The sequence below is a fragment of the Aulostomus chinensis genome, chromosome 7, assembly GCF_037954235.1.
Source record: "Aulostomus chinensis isolate RoL2024-O1b breed Wild chromosome 7, RoL_Achi_v1.0, whole genome shotgun sequence".
NCBI lineage: Eukaryota > Metazoa > Chordata > Actinopteri > Syngnathiformes > Aulostomidae > Aulostomus > Aulostomus chinensis.
In genome coordinates, this window is record NC_141326.1 from 17,071,750 (window position 1) to 17,094,436 (window position 22,687).

Consider the following 22,687-nt stretch of genomic DNA (forward strand, 5'->3'; position numbering starts at 1 on the left):
GCGCTGTTCACCAAAACCAGCCGACACAGAGACAGTTTCCTTCACCACGCTGTCGCTCTGATGAACTCTTAACAGTTACGGAGTGTCAGAAGAACCTCTACACTATGAACACCTTCGATGCATATTTGCACCACTTCACTCTCAGTTATGGTTGAAATTACACTAGTCATTCATATATACTATACTTATCTATATGTTGTGCATGGGTTGGCTTGTATATATTGTGAGTATTTAGATTTCTTTATTTTTATTTTTTTGTCTTATTCTATTATCTTTATTTTACATAAACTTGTACATTACTTTTTTAAAGAGAACTTAGTAAACAGTCAGTCAAATTCCTTGTTCGTGTTACAAACTTGGCCACTAAAGCTGATTGATTGATTCTAGACTGATGTATACAGACTGCTATATGATACAAGGAAGCCCGTGAGTATGTCCTTGGGTACCAATTCAGAATCAACATACTGAAAAATGTATGATTTGACACCAATAATTAAAATCGGAAAAGTCTTTGCCATTTTATTGCGAAATGCAATAACACCATACGTTCACGGCAGCCATCTTGAAAAATGGCAGCCATTGTAAATTTTGTCATGACTAGCAGGTTTTATCAAAAGAGCAGTACCAAAGGAGTACGTGTGCCAGTGTTGGTGCTTTTATCCAGAAGTGATTGATCATGACAGTTTTTACAGTATGTTAATGGGGGCCATTTTGAAAAATACCCGCCATCTTGAATTTTTATGTGGCTGGCAGGTTTTATCAAGAGAGCAATCCCAAAGAAGTATGTTTGCCAATTTGGGTCTTCTATCCAGAGCTAAATTATTCTCTTGCAATTTGCTGTTATCTGCCCCAGTATACAGTATATCTCTACAGACATTTAGCCATCTAGCCAAGAATGTGGCTAAAGTGAAACAAACTTTTCGGTTTACACAATGCTTTTATCAAGTCTATTGTGCTACTTGTTTGTCAGGACTTATCTTTGACACTGCCAAACTTGTCTTTGACTTTTTTAGAAATCTCTTGAACAGCAACTCCTTGCTGAATGAGTAATCGCAGGATTGTTTTCTCTCATTTCCATGATAACTTCCGCCACATATAAACACAGATATAAAAACATCCACTGGCTATTTTAAGGAGCAGATTCAGTTTTTTTTAACCTCACACTGACATGCAATATTTTTGTACAATAAAACATTTTTATTGTTAATGTTAATATTTGTTTTATTTTCTTCTTCCATAAATATTTTTCTTTTAATTGTTAGTCTTTTCTTTTCTCTCTCTGCACCGTAAATGCTGCTGCAACAATGCAAAGTTCCCCAGTTTTGGAACAAATAAAGTTTAAAAACCAAAACATTTTGATGACACCTTAAGTGTCAGTAACACAGCAGTATACTTACTTACTCGTTTAATTCAAAACATTTGAGATGCTCTAAACACAGTTTGTCTTGTTTTTAATGCTTTTCTTCATGTTTTTACACTGAATATTTCATCCAGCCATCATGTTGAAACACAATATATTTATTTACTTATTTAATTATGAATTAAGGTGATTTTTAACACCTTAACAATGGTGAAGGTCGGTGTTAAAAATCACAAAGATTGTCAATATTTAGGAGACTAAGATATGTACAAAAAAATCCACTTGGGCAATCAAATTTGAACCCAGATCTTTTTTTTAATCCTGGATATGCACATAGAATATACACATTGCCTTTAGTTGCAACAGAAAGCCAGTGTGAGTCAGAATCATCGCCCCAGCCCGTGGTTACAGAGGTAAACCTGATGTAACATAAGATATACATCCAAATGTAACAGTGTGGTTTCATGATGTCATCAAACTCATATAAAACATGTGTGTTAAAGGCCCTGGGCTGTGAAGTCACTGCTTTTTGGATCAGTGATCACTGGGCAACCCGATGATCACTGACATGGATGCTGTTAATGGAGGGGCACTTACAGGGATGACTGGGTCCATAATAAAGGGACCTCTTACCATATCGAGCTAAAAGTGGGCGTGAATATCACATCACATTAAAAAAACAACAACAACAAAAACATTTTGGTCAGTAAATTTCATTTCCCGCTGTAGTTTTTGCATGTCCTAGTGATTGAATATGATTGGTAATATTTCATTGCTTTTTTTCATCAAGAAGTTCCTGATATTGTGCAATACATTGTGAAATTGGCATTGGAACTGTAAAATAATCCAATACTTATGGTCTGAAAATCATCTCTCTCTCTCTCTCTCTCTCTCTCTCTCTCTCTCTCTCTCTCTCTCTCTCTCTCTCAAGATGTCAGGATCTGAAGAATCATGGGTTGGGACCTGGAGGCCACACAAACCAAGAGGGCCCATAGCTGCCCAATACCAAAGCCCAGGGCCCAAATATGCCCCTCCTGCACTAATAGGTAAACGTAAAATTACATCACTTAGCATTTTATTGGCCACTTCAATTCTTATCATCATCACTGACATCTGCTGTCCCTGGTGCCTTCATGCAGGTGGTATTATCCATGACTCTACCAAAATCCAGCCACCAATGTTCAGTTTTGGAAAACGCCATGCAGATCTCAAAACTGACTTTTCCCCTGGACCCAAATACATCATTCCTACCAACATCACCAGGAAGGGCAGGGCTGGCACACCTGTGTTTTCGCTCCATAGCCGTACAAAAGAGCCACAGCCATTCCAGACCCCTGGACCAGGTCAGGAAAACCTACCCACTAAATTTTGGCATGTTCCCAATGTACTTAGTACTTACTTTGTTTTCTTTGTTGTTTCAGCTCACTATCACCTGGAGGGTTCAACCAAGTCTGTTACAAGAGCTGCTCCTGCATTTTCTATTTTAGGAAGGATCAAAGATGTTAGCAAAAAGCAATCACCAGGTAAAACATCCAAGTCTGCCATCAACTTAATTTGGATTATGGTGTCATGGTGCAAGCACTAATTCCACCTGTCATCTTTCTAACTGCAGGTCCAGCTGCCTATACGCTGCCCGAAGTGTTGGGGTCCAAAGGTGTGGCCATTCCTTTAGCCCCTGCTCACTCTCTGGGTGGGCGTCTTAAAACAGGGAGCTTCTATGAGGACCTGAAGAAGGTAGAGACTCTTACACAAACAAATTAACAACTCAGGAAATGATCTCAAGACTATGTCCAACAGCTTTACTCTTGTGCTTGACCATGGCTGTCTTTGTTCCCCTCAGACTCCAGGCCCTGCAGCCTACAATGCTGTGGAGCCTAATATTTACTGTCCTAAACCTCCCCAGTTTAGTATAACAGGACGCAACTTCCAACCCGATGATACTACAAAGAAACCAGGACCTGCAACATACAAACCTGACCTGGTAAGGAATCATGATCTGAATTTAGAAGAGTGTCTCTTTGAATCCTCAAAAAAGGCCCCAACTTTTTGCTTTACTCATTCACTGACATTTGTTTCCATAGGTGACAACCAAACAAAAAGCTCCAAGCTTCACCTTTGGAGTGCGGCACTCGCAATACCTTGCACCCCTCCTTGTTGATGTGGATGAATAAATTTCATTCATGATTAGTTGGAAAATTCACTGCAGCAGCTTGTGCAGTGATGAGTCTAAAAGGGGGGGGGGGGGTTAAAGGGGTCTGACATAAATTAAGTGCTGAAATGACACACAAGGATGGCACACAGGATTCTGGGTAGCATGTGGTGATCGAAATGACAGGATGACAGACAGAATTTGGGCACCACACAACATTTGAAATCAGGAGATTTTGTGACATTGCTCAATCCCATGGCACGTCCCCTCAAGTGATGGTTGCTGCAAAGGAGAAAGACTCATGTAGTTGTGATAATGTTGTCATTCTGTCTTACGCCTGAGGTAAGTTATTCTCTGGCAGCATGACCTGGTGGGGTGTGATTGGGAGGAATGGCAGGCCTATCCCTAACTCCAGTGGTGTTCAGTTATTGGACTTCTGTGTGAGTCACAGTCTTTCCATAACTAACACCATGTTTGAACTTAAGGATGTCCATCGGTACACATGGCACCAGGACATCCTAGGTTGTAGGTCTATGGGGCATAGGAAAGGCATAACTAAATAGTCAAAGTGGCCAAGGGGTGTATTAAAAGCTGTCGTCCATTCATCGCCTTAATGGATGTGGACGAGATGGTAAGCTTTGCAGAGGTCTAACTTGGTGAGGATCTGAGGTGGCAGAGGGGCTCGAAGGAGGTGTCAATGAAGGGCAAAGGGTGCCTATTTTTAATGGTAAAGTGGTTAAACCTCAAAAGTCTATGCAGGGACAAGGGCCACCATCCTTCCTCTCCACAAAGAAGAAACAAGCACTTCGGGGAGAGGAGGAGGAACAGATGAGCCCAGAGACTAGAGAGTATGAGACGTAGGCCTCCAAAGCTTCCTTTTCAGGGAAAGACAGGTTATACAACCTACTGGTGGGAAGGGGGGGCCCCAGTGAGGAGATCAATGGGGCACTCATATGGGCAGGGGGGCAAAGTGTGCGCCAGCTCCTTTCTGAACACTGTGGAGAGGTCACAGTTTCCAGAGGGTACTGTGAAGAGAGCTGGAAGAGCGGGTGATGGAACAGGGCAGGGAGCTACAGGGGTGGCTGAAGACAAAAGGCACAGCAAGAGGCACTCCAACTTGGTAATGGAGGTGGTCTTCCAGTCCAACTGAGGATTATGACGCTGTAACCAGGGGATACTAAGGACAATGGGAGATAGGGGAGAAGGGATGACAGCTGGATCCACTCACCATTGTTACCTGAGATGGTAAGGGAGAGGGGAGAGGTAGAGTGATTAACATGGGAAATTAATCTGCCATCTAAGGCATTAACTATCTTGGGGAACTCTCATGGCTTGAGAGGAATATTGGCTTGGGTGGCAAACTTAACGGCATTGCATGTGGCAGCAAAATGGCCAGCTTAATTGAGTACAGACAGAGCTTGAACTCCATCCACCTCTGGTGCTCACTGGGGTTTAACCGGGTTTGACCAAGCTGCATGGGTTCCTCCAGGGCTAGAGGGTGCACTGTAGGACGGATGGGAATGGCGGTAGGCATCAGTCTTTAGTAGGCTCTTGGGGTGGAGCTAACCACCGAGCTCTGGCTGCTCTCTCTCCTACACTAAGACAGTTATCAATCTTAATTGACAAGGAGATTAACTCCTCGAGAGAGAAGGGTACATCATGGGTTGCCAGCTCGTCCTTTACTTCTTCCGATCTCCTTTATCCCACCGACATCCGGCTGCTAAAATCAAATGCAATAGAAAAATTGGCTACTGACTGAGAGCCTTGTTTTCATGAAAACAGGTGATTTAACACTTCCTGTCCCCTGACGGAATGATCAAAAACTTTATGGAGCTCAAAAGAAAAAGTGGTGATTGCATGTCCCACAGAGCACTGACCCACTGACCCACTTTACCCTGTAATAAATTGATACAAAATGCAATTTTGGATTTGGTTTAGCAAGCGCTTGAGAGTCAGCCGATCTACCACTTGTGAATGTAGAAATCATCTGCTGCTTGCTTGCAGGTCCGGGGAGGCTTTAAGCAGTAGCATGCGGGGATGAGGAGCAGGTGACTAGACTGCAGGTGTGCTGGTGAGTGAATGCATTCACCCGATGCCGTCCCCTCGCAACACAAGGGGGGGGGGGGGGGGGCACCACTTAAAATACACACAGGGGGTTTACAAAACACAGGTGGATCACATTCGGGAAGGAGAAGTAATGAAGCTTACGCAGACAGGGCAGAACACACCTTCAAAATAAAACAGGAAGTACACGCACCAAAAGACCTCACACAATTAATGGGCCCTGACATCGTGATGTCAAACACATTGAACAGTCGGCATTCTGCCAGGATTCCTTTGATGTTCCATGACATTATTGTCTGGGTCAGAGATCACACACATTATGACTTCTCAGGCAGAATTCTGAGTCATCTCAGGGTCGCAGCCAATCACAGTGCAACAGACAGCAGGTACTCGTGCACTTGTATTGCTCTGGTTAGTGTACTATCTCAGTACTTCTATGGACTGAATTGGCCCTCTTTTCAGTTTTTAAAAGTACATTTTTAATTAGTATAGAACTATTGAATTTAAGGCACACAGGTTAGTGAACATCTAAAAATCATTTTGCCCTACAAGTACACAACTCACAGGTGTTAACTATCTATTTATACTCCACTTTTATTTTACCACAAGTACACTTTTAGGCAAACTAGTTATACAGTAATATTGAACATAGCTGCTCTGAAAATATTGTGTATTTTGAAGTGATGCCAAATTTTGATGAATATTTAATAATAAGCTGCTGCCATCACCAGAATAAAAAAGACTAAATTAAAATGAGAAGCCTTCAATGGAATAGTCTGTCAGTCTTCATGAATTATTTTTTTAAACACTATGCTCAACCATTGTATGCATTCAGAATAGACTAGTGTAACACTGACTGAATGAAAGCAGTAGTAGTAGTAATAGTTGTAGTCGTAGTAGTAGTAAGGGTCCTGTACTTCTACTATTTGCTCCCTCCACAAACATCAGATTAGCTGTGTCAGACACCTCCGACAAGCTTTGCTAAAGGCAAATTGCCACAGCAATCTACTTTTCTAAATGTGGGGCTGAGTGCAAATGTGTTTTGTAATTATGATTGCACTGCCCTGCAGAGAGAAAAAGAAAATCAAATGAGAAAATTTAATTGCTCAAGATACAACACAGTCATATTCTGATACAAGATGCAAAGCGTAATTTTCTTCAAATTGATCTGGACAAATCTGGATACCAGATAGCTAATAATATAATAGGTTCCCTCTTCGCATCCACTCAGTCCATGCACTCATTGCCTCTATTAATAGAGCGGGAAAAGAAAAGAAGTTAATGCCGAGGATTAGGAAACTCCTGTACATTTGCAGTCATTACATTTTCTCTCACTCACATCCAGTTTTGCTTGCTTGTTTGAACAGCTCACGAATATTTAGAGTTGTCAACAGACAATAAAGCAAATGAGAAACGAAGAGAGTGGACTCAAACATCTTACCATGAATTGATATCTTCAGCAAAAGCTTTGAAATCTAAATAAGCAAAAAGGAATATGGGAAAAGAGCTTAGTGGCAGGCATTTGCAAGCCTATAAAAAAATAAATAAAATAAAGCTGGATTTGAATAATTTGAATTTGAAATGAAGTCTACTAGACACTGCTTCGAGGGTAATTATGATATGCATGTTCTCTATATTGGCACACGTACATGATTTGAGCTTTTTTACTGATGACATGAGCGAAATTGTAGTTTTCAATATTCTTCCTTCCCCCATTATAAAGCACAGAGTCAGTAAAGTGTCTGAACCGTTAACTACCCATAGTGAAGATTGTACTTTGTCCTGGCAGCACGCTGCTTCCTCTGGCTATCCTGCGTAGAGCTTAGAAAAGAATAAAACAGCTGAAGGATAGAACGTGTCTTCACTTTAAAGGATAAAACCCCTATTAAGAAACAGATGCTTGAGGGGAATTTAAAAAACAGAGGTAGAGTTCACTGCCTACGATTGCATCATCATGAGCCCGACGGCATAATATACTATTGGCTTATCTCAACTGGCTCTCACCTAAAATGAAGCGTCAGAAATACCTGTGAGGCTGGATTCTAGCCAGGTGACAGTGTTTCAGGAGCATCGTCATCTCATTTCCCTGATGAGAAAATGCACTGGAGGTCAAACAATTGCGTTATTATATGTGTCAGACCTGTTATTGATTGTTAAACTGGTTAAATGAGCCTAAATAATGAGGCAAAGCAACTACAATTCATCTTCACTTAAAGATTAGACTGTTGGGAGCCTTTCTGCATGACTGCATCGGAGAAGTAGCTAGCATTGCTTTGCTTGAAAGCTCAGAGGATTTCCTTTGCAACTCACACTACACATTCCATTTCCTCAACCCAGAAATTATAGTCCCAGTAATTACAGAACTCTAATTAAGGCAAGAGTGGCAGAGAATGGAAAAGGCATGCTCCCATGACATTTCTTCAACAAGAAAAATGATATTCCATATTTAGCTGGGGTTTCGGGGAACATGTGGCAGAATAATGGATATGGTGGTTTGGAGAGGCAGAGGTCCTCTTGTTAGCATTCTCTGATAAATACGACACTTAATTCTATGTGACCAAAATATAATCCAGTCAGAGGAATCAGCTTTCAGATCACAGTTGAAAGACGGCATCAACGTTAATGTGATTAAACGATGTGAAGTTGTGTTGCTTTATCATAATTAAATAGAAAATGACTTGATGAAAGGGCGGCACCGTGGTGCAGTGGTTAGGGGTTCCAGGTTTGAGTCCCGGCTCCAGCGCGGGATCTTTCTGTGTGAGTCTCCATGTTCTCCCTGTTCCTGTGTGGGTTCTCTCTGGTACTCTGGCTTCCTCCCACAGTCCAAAGACATCAAGAGGGGACGAGGCTGATTGATACTCCAAATTGGCCAGGTCTCGCTCAGAAAAGAGATCACCTGATCTCAAGTGACTACCTGGTAAAATAAAGGTTAAAAAAAAAAATTGACCGTAGGTGTGGCTGTGAGTGTGAATGGTTGTCTGTCTCTATGTGTTGGTCCTGTGATGGACTGGTGACCTGTCCTGGGTGAACTCCGCCTCACGCCCGAAGGCTGCTGGGATAGGCTCCAGCACCCCCCCCCCCCCCCCCACATCCTTAACAGGATAAGCAGTAGAAAATGGATGGATGGATGGATGATGGATGGATGGATGGACGGACGGATGGACTTGATTAAAGAGAATCCAAATATCCATCGGGGGTGCTACACCATATTTATTTTTTCCTGTTTTTTTTGGGGGGGGGGACAAAAGCAACTATTATGACGTCCTCCACAAACTAATGGGTGATAGATATAAAATAGAACAGTGGAATTTGAAGTACATGAATAACAAGCAAGCAGTAAATTTACCATTAAGATTAAACAAGGCGCAGTTTTTCGCATTGCAACAGAAAATTGGTTGTCTTGGCAAAACATAACATTAAATTATGCTTTTCAACATAATGAGGACATGTTTTTAATAGTGCTGCAAATGCCCACTGATGCTGACTGAAACACATTTTCATTTCACAGTAATATTCCCTAATATCTTGCAATATGCTCGCAGATACTAAAGCATGATTCATTTTCTTTTAATGGTGCTGTTGAGGCGCTCAGACCACTTTTTGGACTAATTAAAATCTTAGTTACAGATTTAAAATCTCAGACCAGAGGGAGCATTTTCAAAAGTCCTCCCCCTCAAAAAAAAAAAAAAAAGATGAGTGTCGCTCAAAAAAATTTATTTCCAGGGGTCTTAAGGTCAGCGGTTGTCCTCGGTGATTCAGCTTAGTGGTTCAGTTTGTGCCCACACGTAGTGTAAAGTCTCCACTCAAAGTGATCCACTCAAAGCAAACAGTTTAACAGAAATTAGTGAAATGACTCACAATGGAGCACCCTTTGCTGCAGAAGTTGTTTGGTGCAGTAAAGACAAAGGTAGTTTGATTTCAAGCTTCAGTCATCACAGCGCTTTGTGACAGAAGGCAACTTTGTGAAGGTTAAGCAATTTTCCAAAGAGGCATGCTGAATGTAGCAATTTAATAGATGGATTTTTCAGAGCATATTCTGCATAAATTGTGTGTCAGTGTCTTCCTGCGCCCAATCAGATGATCTTCACAGTGATCTGACAGCATTATTAATTCTCCTCTTCCTGGCAGCCAGCTGTAATCAACAGGAGCTGGCTGGCAGATGAGAAAACACAGCAAGATTCCTGCACGAGCCTGCACGGCATTTAACTTCATCACAGCAGCTGAATACCTTACACGTCTACGGCGTCTGTCTACCAGTTTGTTTGTTCCACTGTCGTTCACTTCTCTCAGCTTTTTTTTTTGTTCAGTTCAAACAATACAAGAAATATACTACAACTTGCTTTGTGATGAATTAGAAACAGAACATCAAGATTTATTTTTAAAAGAAATATCACTGTAGCTGTATTTTGCATGTCATTTGATTTTTTTTCTCCCCGTGTCAAGATATTTTACATTTGCGTATCTTCTTTCTCAGTGAGGTTCATAATGAGCTCTGGAACAAACAACAATAATATCAAAGTATCACATAATTTTCTCTAAACGCCGGTCGAACAACATTGCGTATCAAGAATAAAGCAAGCCAAACCACAGTGCATTTGTATAAATATAAAACAAAATTTATTAAAAAAAAAAAAAAGAGTAAAATAATAAGATGTTGGTCAGATCTGCTCGACAGAACCACAAAACAAAAACAAGAACAGGGTCAAGCCTTTAGACGATACTCAAGGATTTATTAAAAATGTTATCACTTGTGGGATGAGTGATTGTTTTGACCTGCTTTTCAACCTGTTCCTGAGTTTATGGCCAGAAGGTATCATGTCCAGCGATGTGAAGTGTGGATGCCTGTGCTTTGTGAACAGCTCTGGATCAGTAAATGTCTTCTTGGCGGGTCAATTAAACGTCTTGAAATGTGCTGGCAATTCCCCTTGAGATTTTTTTTTTTTCCTGTGCTTCCATTGCATTACCAAAACCATCAAATAATAAAGATGGTTAAAACACCCAATAAAACTACCATAAAACATCTTAAAGAAGGTATTACACCTACATTTAATGAAGCAAACTTTTCAAGAAAATAAAGGCTTGACTGCAGCAGTGTTGGGGATTATACACTAATACTTTACTTTTCGGCAGTAACAGAGTAATGTAATGCATTTCTCAATAACATTTTGATCTTATTATTACAGTAACAGTGTCTACTAACACATTACCACCTGAGATGGATTCTAGAGGATTCTTGTTATTTGTTACAGCTTCATTTTACAATGGAGGGATTGATTTACCCACTATAAGCTCCATGAAGCTAACCGCTGTACCACTGTCAGTCTGGTCCAGAGGCTTTGCAATCCAGCCCGGAACTTCAGAGACTTTTAGAAGAATTTGCACGATAAATCCATTATGATATCCAATGTCTTTCGTGAGTGGTAGTGAATTTTTTTGTACTATCTTACTGTTGACCAACCAGCAGGTAACAGAGTTTGGTCATTCGTATGTTTTCACAAGCAGAAATAATTCAATGACCCCTTAAATGTTTCCCAAAGCATGTAAACATACACATACAAATAGGACATGTAAATGCACACACTGCAGAGAGAGAAAGAGAATAATATATGATGCTGATTGCCCATTTAAGATGAGACGGGGTGTATAAATCGGGTAAAAATGGTTCTAAGCTTATTATATTTTGCTGACATATTTAGAGTCAATTGTGTTTACAGAGGAAATTCTGTTTCTTTTATCACATCATAAATCTGAAATACTGTCAAGTATAGTCATAAAAAAAAAAAAATCCATCTTCTCCGAGGAATAAATTATTCATAAATAAGGCTGATCATTATGCACTTTCATTTTCTTTAACATCTAGTTGTATTTCTGCAGTTGTTTTGGTGAATGTAATGCAAAAGTAGCGTGGTGTATTTTATTGCTCTATGCAGAAAGTCATATTGTGAATTGGTATTACTTTTAAATGAAAGTAACGAGCTAATTTGTATGAAATTCCACTGTGTGTTTTACAAGGACTTCAAATGTTTCCTACTTCCCACCAATCTTTTTCTTTTTTTTTAATGCGTCTGGTTCTTTTCACTCACAGTTCGTTCTCTCCTTGCTTACTGTATGTGTTTGTGTGTTTGGATTGAGTAGAGAGACAAAGAAAAGAGAGATGCGTGATTGGAAACAATACTATTTATCAGGCTTTCTATTGTAAGAAAGGAGGAGAAGGGGAGGAGAAATAGAGCTGCCTTGTCAGGAAAATGTGCTTTTCAGTAACAATGGCATTCTTGGTGCACAATCTATCTCAGTAGGCCCTGCGGGGAATGTGTTCGTCTCTTCCTTCAACTGGCAGGGGACAAAATCAATCATGACTTATTGTTGGACTTGCCTTTACAGTGTCTCTCACGTACATGTCCTCAGTCTACCTCAAACATCAGAGAGGACAAACTCAAAGTAACACTGCGCCAAAAAAAAAGAAAGAGCAGTGACTGATGTTTGACAGACCATCAGTCAGCCTTTTGTCTGTGTTTCGAATGTGCCACTCATTTAAATGACTCCCCTGTAGTCTGCAGTCTTACGAGACATTGAGAATAAGCACAGTATGTCACTCCTGATGTGAGTATGTCATTCGTTAATTCACCCCTGTTCCCCCTGTTACACCTGACACTGTTCTCCAACTAAATGTCTTAATGAAGGTGAAATAATGCATGAGTCTGGTAAAGGGAGATCCTCTCCATGTCTCATTATACAACATAAAGAGACGAGAAGCATGAAGGGAGATTTTGCTGAATTTATATCACTCTCATTTGACTGATGTCCTAATAACAGACAGAAGGTTTTCACATGGACCAGTTACTGTTTCCTCCAATGTTACATTGCATCAGACAGCAGGCAGAGGTGCAGCCAAATTCCAGAGCTAAAGCAGCGTTTAAATTCATCTCACCCTCTATTCGCCTGGTATACAAATTAATCCATCTATCTATGTAGTATGCATGTATTATAAACCATTCATTTCTCTCAAATGAATAACAACTAATGGAAACAGATTGCTTTCACTCAACCTTGACATACCTTCCACCCCTCTCTTGCTCTCTGTCTTTCTCACTCTCTCACGAGCACAGATGCTCTATCAGATGATGTGTAAATGCTGGTGCTATTCAGCCATAATAGCCCGTCAGGCTCTGGATCCCTCAGTTTTTCTTGGCAAGACACGCCCTGCATAATCCAAGCAGTAGGATTGAACAGGCATCTATGCTTCTGCAAGGCAATGTGATGATTTTTTTTTCTTTGCTCAGCATCGCAGGTCTGCGGTGATATAATTCTTTTCATTAACTAGCTAATCTTAATAGCTGACCTTGAAATAAATCATGACCACGTAAATGTAATTTAAAAGATCTTATCGCAGCTTTATTGGATCAATATCGTTCAACTGCGCCGCTATAAAGTCACGATTTGCACGATCAGAATGTAACATAAAGCTGAGCAGCACACAAGTTTGCCTTTTCGAACAGTCAATTAATATCGATCCAGCGGAGCCATGGTAACATGTTTCACATTAAGAAAAGTATTTGACCGTGATTTATTTCAAGGTCAGCTAGAAAGATTATAAAACCTGGTTAATGAAAGGAATCAGATATTACGAGGTGGACCTGAGGGCTTGGTGTAATCTTATAACTAATATCAAACCAGCTGAAGCACAAACACACATATTTAAGCAATAAGAGCTCCCTCTTTCCCTCAAAACCTCCCGGCGAGCCATGGATCATGTAAAATTTGAATTTCTTTGATTTTAGACTCTCCAGCATGTCAGTATTGTCACAGCGGTTTGCTAGTTGAAAGTGGATCTACTGATAGCAGAATGAGTTCAGTTGTGATTGAGCCATTAGCATAGAAATAAAAGGATATGGATGGTCCAATATGGAAAGGTAATGCTCACCACACCTAGAGATGGAAAAGCTGATGTGATGAAAGGTGACGTGCGGGGTGAGAGGGAGATACTGTAAAAGAAAAAAACAAGCTGAAGAGAACACAAGGCAGCAATGGAGCCGGAGAAGGGCGAGGGAAATTGTGTGTTTTTGGAGGTAATGCATTAGGTGTGCAATGGTGAGACGGGGATGACATGAAATAGACAAAAATGAAAAAAGTAAGGCGAGAGAGCGAGAGAGTAAGGAGGGGAGACAAGAATACAGAGAGCGTGGGGGATATTGCACCCTGGTAATAATGAGAGGTGACAGTGTGAATTACATTACTGCTAATTAGTCCACGCTTGACCACATGCACTAACGAGAATATAAATACGCACTCTTGACCACACTTTATGTTGTGTAATGTCGACACTTAAACATACAGTGGGTAAACCACGCAGACTTGGTTTAACATAAAGCGCCTTCCATTTTTCAGATGGCTATTGTTTAAATGACTCGAAATAAACTTAGAAATGATAAAATGCTTTTGTTGTCCTGTTCCGCAACCACGCTCTGTTGGGTGTCCTGTCCACCCAGGACAAATAGGTTAAGAATTTGTCAGACAGGGTACTCGCTTCAGCCAAATTGCAAGTCCTAGACAAAGGATTAAACTTTGCGGTGACACCGGATGAGCTACCGGTGGTGGATCTGGTTACAGCCACAGAGTCAGCGATAAGAAACAAGTTGTCTGCTGAGGCTTAAGGTATCGGCAGCACTCTCCAGTACCAAACTTCCTCCATCTAACCTCTCCAGACAAGAGAAACAGGCACTCAGCACACTGCAAAAAGATCCCAACATCACAATCTTACCAGCAGACAAAGGGAGATGCACAGTGGTCCTTAACACAGCCGATTACCACTCCAGAGCGAGCAGCCTCCTTTCTGACACAGCAACCTATGAGACTCTTAAACGAGATCCCACCAACACCTTCAAAACCAAGGTGGTTAACTGCCTACAGAAATGGAGAAGGAACAAGCTATTGACTGAGCTCTCTACTACTAACTCTATCCTGGTGATGCTATTCCATGCATCTATGGGCTGCCGAAAATCCATAAAGATGGCGCCCCACTCAGACCCATTGTGAGTAGCATTAACTCTGTAACCTATGATATTGCTAAGTTTCTTGCCTCCATTCTTTCTCCTCTGGTGGGTAACACCCCCCGCCACATAAGAAATTCCATGGATTTTGCAGACAAAATCAGACAAATCAGTCTAGACCAGGGGTCACCAACGTGGTGCTCGCGGGCACCGGGTCGCCCGCAAGGACCACAGGCCCGCGGGCCTGTTCTAAAAATAGCTCACCACAGCGCCACTCACCAGTGAGCTGCATCTAATTTTTTGTTTCTATTTTTTAATCACACTTGCATTGGTGTGAATTTGAAAATGATAACAGGCCCGTCCCAGATTTATCTATGTATAAATGGGGTTTTTATATAAAGAGGTAAAAAAACAATTTTTTTATGATACAATCTCTATATGTGTGTCAAAATGGTAGCCCTTTGCATTAATTTGTACCCAAGGAGCAGCTCTCCACTTCACAAAGGTTGGTGACCCCTGGTCTAGACCCTGAAGAAACCATGGTTTCATACGATGTGACATCTCTGTTCACATGCATCCCCACGGGAGATGCTGTACAGACAGTCAAGAGAAAACACCAGAGAGACAAAACTCTAGCGAAAAGGACCAACCTCTCACCTGAACAGGTGTGTGACCTTCTTGACCTTTGCCTCAACACCACCTACTTCCAATACAACAATGGTTTCTACAGGCAAAAACACGGCTGTGCCATGGGATCTCCGGTATCCCCCATTGTAGCAAATCTGTATATGGAAGAGATGGAGAGTCTAGCCTTGAGAGCATTCAGAGGCCACCCTCCGAGACATTGGTATAGATACGTAGACGACGCCTGGGTCAGTATCAGGAAAAGTGAAGTTGAGCCTTTCACTCAACACCTTAACTCGCTGGACAAGAACATCACATTCATGAGGGAAGATGTCAAAGACAACTGTTTGGCTTTTCTAGATTGTGCGGTACTCGTTGAAAACAATGGGGAACTTAACATTCGGGTGTACAGGAAACCCACCCACACGGATCAGTATCTCCTGTTTGACTCACACCATCCACTCAAGCACAAACATGGGGTGATCCGAACTCTCAAACACAGGGCACAAAATTTCCCTTCCAAAACAGATGGGAAAAGAAGGGAACACAACCACATTCACTCAGCTCTCCAAAATTGTGGTTATCCGAACTGGGCTTTCATTAAAACTGCCAAGAAGCCCAGGGAGGATAAGAAAGATGAAGCCCAAAAGAAGAGGAGCATCGTCATCCCATATGTGGCAGGAGTTTCAGAGAAACTCAGAAGGATCTTTAACACACATCAGATCCCCATGCACTTTAAGCCCAGCAACACCCTGAGGCAAAAACTTGTCCATCCTAAAGACTAGGTTCCAAGGCATAAACAGAGTAATGTTGTTTATGCAGTCCAGTGTAACACAGGCGGGCCACAACCACAGGCCAGGACTCAGCAGTCCACCTCCACCTCAAGGAGAAGGGGCACTCCTTTGAAGACCACAAGGTAGGTGTTCTAGCCAGGGAGGACAGATGGTTTGAAAGAGGGGTGAAAGAAGCCATTCATGTCAAACGAGAACGTCCATCTTTGAACAGAGGAGGGGGCCTCAGACACCACTTATCACCCACCTACAATGCCGTCCTTAGATCCCTCCCCAGGAGGTGCAGCCAGCTTTCACGGCGACCACATGTTTTTGCCACCACCCCCTTGAGTGGTTATATATGTGATACTTCCCACCAGAATTTTAGAACTGAAGGAGCTTCTTGGATGAGAGGCGAAACATCTTCCCTTACAAGAGGTTGGGTCCAGTTCCCTAGTTTGATCATTTTTTGAGAATTACGATGACCTGGATGACTGAGAATATTCACAAATACAAGTAGTACAGACATCTGCAGGCGAGGACACGGATAAGAAGGTCGGGGTCTGGTTTGATTGTAGCAAGGTTTCTAGGTTAGAAAAACCAGGTTTGTATCAAGGTTGTGAAAAAGTGAAAGATACTATGATTTCTAGCAGGGAGCTTTAAATGGGTGGAGAGTAGGCTGATGTGGAGTTTCACACTAGAGGCAAATGTTTTGTTTTGTTTATAACAAATTTACTTGAAGTAAATCAAGTGATGTATATTTCTTACTTGCAGTCAGTTTGCATGGGGAGTATCAGTACTACCAGTTTCATTTGGTTTAATTAAAAAATACAGCTGTGATACTTGTTTGTGAAAAGATAAATGGAGGGAATTCAGGTCTAAATATTGATGCAAAACTGGAGCATTGGGGACCCTAAGAAGGTATTTAATGATGAGAAGAGATACAATGGAATAATAAACACAAATGTATTCATCTGAACAGCCTTCCACTGTCATGAATTGAATCTTTTTTCAAAGTTGGCATGACAAAAGACTTTAAAACAGAATGTGACATGGTGTTCACTAAAATCCCTGGTTATGCTCCATTAGTTCTCACAGAGCACGAAATGGCAATTAGCCTTGGCTGCACCAAACCATCCAAGGCTGCCAGCTTTTATAGGCTCTCTGGACAAGTGCTATAAGATTGTGTATTTAAGCTCCTAAAATCACCTGCCGCCTGTCCTCTTGACACCGCCTCCAATTTGCATATTCAAAAAGTCAAGAGGTACAAATAATGTGAAATTATGCTAAACAAATTTCAGTGTGGGATGATTTCATTCAGGAAGTTAAGTTGTGGTTTTCTTCATTTTAACAGTCGTGCTAGCATTGTGCTGAGCAAGCATCATTATGTTATGATGCATAGGTGGCACGGTGGTGCAGTGGTCAGCACTGTCGCCTCACAGCAAGAAGGTTTCGGGTTCGAGCCCTGGCTCGGGCACGGGATCTTTCTGTGTGAGTCTGCATGTTCTCCCTGTGTCTGTGTGGGTTCTCTCTGGTACTCCAGCTTCCTCCCACAGTCCAAAGACATCAAGAGGGGACGAGGCTGATTGATACTCTAAATTGACCGTAGGTGTGACTGTGAGTGTGAATGGTTGTCTGTCTCTATGTGTTGGCCCTGTGATGGACTGGTGACCCGTCTAAACCCCACATCTTGCCCGAAAGCTGCTGGGATAGGCTCCAGCCCCCCCGCGATCCTTAACAGGATAAGCAGGAGAAAATGAATGGATGGAACTATAATGCATAATTCTATACAGACCCAGGACCAGTGGACATGAGACAGACTGATCATATAAAATGTTGAACTGAACATAAACAGGGTTTGTTAGATCTGTGAAAACTCTAGACTGGAGATATCCTGACCTGACCCAGCTGAATAAAGTTGTATCATCAGCTCTCATATCCCAATTGAAAAAGGGGATCTGATGGGATTTTCCTTGATCATATGCGGCTTTATTATCAAGTCTCCTTCCTCTGGTTCTGTTCAGAGACTGTTAATGCTGTAAAATGACGCAAGCTGTCCTTGCAACCAACATAGCAACCAGCAGCTACAGCTTGGAACGAAGAAAATGAGTCCTACTGAACTTAAACAAAATGGTCTAAGTAATGCTAACTCACAGTATAACCATACCTGTCAAGGTCAGAGGTGAACTAGCTATGTGTAAGTCAAATGCAACATAGTTTGAGCATTATAGTAAGATTGGTAGGGGTGGAGATATCTATACTCTAAATAATGAGAAAGTTATTGTTTCTAGTCAAAACCAGGGATATGTGCACCAAAACTAAATGCAGAGTTGAGAAAATATGCTTGATGAGACCTTGCAAACAACAGATCAACATATGAGATTAAACTTTGGCAAAAATTAAAATTAACAGTACAAAAAAAGCATGCTTTGCCAGTCACTGTCTTCACATAATTGGGGATAATCTTATTTTTGGTCGAAACGAAATAGAAGATACATGAATGTGAACAGAAAGACCAATCACATTTTATTATAGGATTATTGAGTTCACCCTGTACCTGTGTGGGTTCTCTCTGGTACTCCAGCTTCCTCCCACAGTCCAAAGACATCAAGAGGGGACGAGGCTGATTGATACTCTAAATTGACCGTAGGTGTGACTGTGAGTGTGAATGGTTGTCTGTCTCTATGTGTTGGTCCTGTGATGGACTGGTGACCTGTCCAGGGTGAACCCTGCCTCTCACCTGAAAGCTGCTGGGATAGGCGCCAGCCCCCCTGCGACCCTTAACAGGATAAGCAGAAAAAAACGGATGGATGGATGGATTATTGAGTCAAATTCAGTGTATGGTAAAACAACCTCTATCCACGTTACAGCGTCATACCACAATGTGTGTAGTGTTTCTGTAGTGCTGTGGTTGCTTCGAGACAACAACATAAAACCTGCATTGTGTTGATGCGAATCAATTCCAACTCAAAGCATTGTTTTTTTTTACACTTACTAAATAAATCAGTCAAGTAGATTACGCCCACCTGGCAAGGAGATTAGTGGACTCAGATGGACAAATGGAGATTTCTCATATAGTAACATATGTGAGGAGAGAGGGGCATGTGAAAAAAGCAGATTACACCTTTTTCATTTCTTTTTTTGGAACCAATTACCACGTTCAAAAGCACCAGCGTCCTGTATTTTCCCGCTTGGTATCAGCAGAGGCTGCTGCTGTTCAGCAAAACTTAGTAATGCTGCTTTAAGGCTGATAAACTGAATCCTGTGTGTAAAATCAACAGCTGCCATAAACAACACAACAGTCAAACACGATGCAATTAAAATAAAATTCTATAAAACTCTGCCTCTAGATTTCTCCATGAACATGAAGTATTCATGCACTGGCTTTTGAGCATTTTTAATGTTTTGCGCCGCCATTGTTTACTAGCTTTGTTAAATGTGTCGAAATAGGGCTGCTGTGTTTTAAAAGCTCTCCAACCTGAGGTTATAAAACAAAAATGTCACTCCCTCTTATTTCATCATACACTCCCAATCTGCACTTTTATTCAAGGCCACTGAGTTCTGTGGTTCTTAATTGAATAACAAAGTCTGTCTCCTCTAAAAAGGCCACTTACAGAGAAAATGCACACTGTCTGTGGAATTTATTCTGGCATTTGGTCTGTTGAGGGTGCATGCTGAGAACATGTCCCCAAACACACAGCACTAATATTCAATAAATGCCTTCTTTCTGTCTGCTCAAACTTAATTTTCATAAGAGTGTCTGTTCAGTTTGTCTTTAGTCGGCAGAAACCAGACACAAACATGGTGCCTACTGTTCCACCCACACACATTGCCACTTCCCAACTCAAACTGCAGTCCACTGTGAGTGACATTCAAGCCTCTTGCTCCAGAGGGAAACTCATTATAGAATGCTAAACACTGCTGTCCAAACAGCCATGCAGTGTTAATGAGTGTTGGCAGAGGATAGGACATGTATGTCTTGTCTGCCTGCTGTAGCACCTACAAACAGCTCTGACCTCAAATAGAGGCCGTGTCCCCAAGCATGCCTACACACAAACACACACACACACACAGGCATGCAGGTACACACATATAAATGCAAGCGTCAACATCATTATTTAGTTTGTTGTGCAAATGAAAACTGTTCTAGCACGACATTTTTGTCATTCTGTGCAAGAGCAGTCACAGGTCTATGCTGTATATCTCCGTGTAACACAATCACTCAGCTCATCAGTGTTAGTACTTGGTCAGTGGCCTGTATGTTTGTTTGTTTGTTTGTTTTAGCTTTCTGCCATGTGCCAATGTGCCCTGATTACTGCTCCACCTCCTCTGTCACTCTGGGAAGGACCACCAGCTACCATCCATCCATATGGAGCCAGCAGCTTTTGGGCGAGAGGCGGGGTTCACCCTGGACAGGTCACCAGTCCATCACAGGGCCAACACATAGAGACAGACAACCATTCACATTCAAAGTCACACCTACAGTCAATTTAGAGTATCAATCAGCCTCGTCCTCTCTTGATGTCTTTGGACTGTGTGAGGAAGCTGGAGTACCAGAGAGAACCCACACAGCCACAGGGAGAACATGGAGACTCCACACAGAAAGATCCTGTGCTGGAGCCGGGACTCGAACCCTGGACCTTCTTGCTGTGAGGTGACAGTGCTGACCACTGCACCACCGTGCAACCCCACCAACTACCTACCATGTTCCTATTATCACATGTGGAGCAGTCGGCCTCATCTTTTCACCTGACAACACAAAATTTCACCTGGAGGATGTTGCTTATAGGAGGTTCATGCTATTCTCCCTTGTTTGTGTTCAAATATAACCAAAAAAAAAAAAAAAAAAAAAAAACAACAACATGACAACGATGGCTAAAACAGGTGGGATGGTGGTGCAGTGGTCAGCACTGTCGCCTCACAGCAAGAAGGTTACGGGTTTGAGTCCCAGCTCGGGCACGGGATCTTTCTGTGTGAGTCTCCATGTTCTCCCTGTTCCTGCATGGGTTCTCTCTGGTACTCCAGCTTCCTCCCACAGTCCAAAGACATCAAGAGGGGACGAGGCTGATTGATACTCTAAATTGACTGTAGGTGTGACTGTGAGTGTGAATGGTTGTCTGTCTCTATGTGTTGGCCCTGTGATGGACTGGTGACCTGTCCAGGGTGAACCCCACCTCTCACCCATTGGCTGCTGGGATAGGCTCCAGCCCCTCCATGACCCTTAACAGGAGTAAGTGGAAGACAATGGATGGATGGATGGACAATGGCTTAAACATTGAAGACGAGGATTCAGAACAGATGTCCACACACCAGTGGTTCAAGTCATGTTCTGTCCACATCTTATGAAGTGTGGTCAGTAGGAAAGGACCAGTTTTCATGAAGGAATATGATGTTTACACTGTATATTGTGAACATTTCATATATGTGACGTTTACAGTTAAATATTTTTAGTCTTTGCATGGGGCTTCTGTTCGTGGATGTGCTGACATACAGTTATCCTGCCTACCTCGAAGAAATCCCTGGATTATCCCTCGACACGCTATTTACATGTGATACAAAATGGTTGGTTTATTTTCATGGATTATTTAAATGCAAATTACTGCAAATTAGTACTTTGAAATATTAAATTTCAAACACGTCTCCAAAGAGAACCATTCCCAAATGGCACTGGATGCCCATTTAAAATCTGCAAAAAAACAAATCAATATTGTCCATTTATTCTGTGCCACACACACACCTACACACACACACACACACACACACACACACACACACACACACACACTGACTGAACACATTCTGCTCCCTTATTTGCTTTTTACTCCACTCACATTATGGTGGTGTAAACCCATAAGGAGTGTAAACTGTATTTAAACGGCCACCTGAGAAATCTCTTATCATGTCGCTCACACAAAGGCCTTCGGTGAGGATAGCTGCGCTGCATGATACCCGCCTCATTTACGGGGTCTGAGTGTGAGTTGAGAGATGCAATTGTGATAGCACACACGTGAATACAAACAAGGATGCGTGTCTTACAGGACAGAACTTCAGTGAGTTCCATGTCTGAAGAAATGGCAGTATGAAGTTTTTGCTGATTTTAATCTACAAAATATTCAAGTTAATGCCAGTGTCCAAATGAAAGAGCAAGTATTGAAAAACACTTGAAAATTATTTATGTTGTGACATTTGCAATAGTCTAAGTATGACAGACTGACTGATGAATTGAGTTCATCTGAAAATATATGGAACCTGTGGAATATTTGAGGTTTTGCGGCGAGTCTCAAGCTGAGAAAATGAATAATTTGGCCAAATGATGAACTAGAAACGCTGCAGTGCCATTGTTTGTTTCTATGAATTTTTCACTGTGACCTTTGACCACCAAAATCTTTTAAGTTGCTCCTAGAGTCCCACTGAACGGTTCTGAAGATGGAATATGAAAACATTCCATCAAGACATTCCTGATATATTGTGTGAGGTGACTTTGACCTTGACCACCAAAATCATTCAAGTTCTTCCTTCATTTATAATGTTCTGAATTTCAGAAAAATTTCCAGGTTTTTCAGTTGAATTTTTCCGAGAATTTTCATTTTTTTCAAACATATCCAATCTCTTCATTCATACTTTCACATAGAAACTCCATTCACTGACTGAAATCTACCTGTTTTTATTTTTTTGTTGTATCTGATTTCATTTCGGATGGATGTATTTTCTTCCTCTGGTACCGGGAGGGGTC

At 41.6% G+C, this 22,687-nt stretch overlaps 1 protein-coding gene and 1 pseudogene across 1 annotated transcript; both read left to right on the forward strand.

Moving 5' to 3' along the window:
* The first annotated feature begins 1,912 nt into the window (after positions 1 to 1,912).
* LOC147258802 (ciliary microtubule associated protein 1A-like) lies at positions 1,913 to 5,356 on the forward strand. Its single transcript, XM_086207786.1, has 7 exons — positions 1,913 to 2,062; positions 2,292 to 2,406; positions 2,500 to 2,703; positions 2,782 to 2,883; positions 2,973 to 3,094; positions 3,201 to 3,341; positions 3,442 to 5,356. The coding sequence occupies exons 2-7, from the start codon at positions 2,292 to 2,294 to the stop codon at positions 3,529 to 3,531; spliced, it is 774 nt and encodes a 257-aa protein (XP_086063912.1). The 5' UTR covers positions 1,913 to 2,062; the 3' UTR covers positions 3,532 to 5,356.
* On the forward strand, positions 4,123 to 17,071 carry LOC147258803 (uncharacterized; annotated as a pseudogene).
* The last annotated feature ends 5,616 nt before the right edge of the window (positions 17,072 to 22,687 follow it).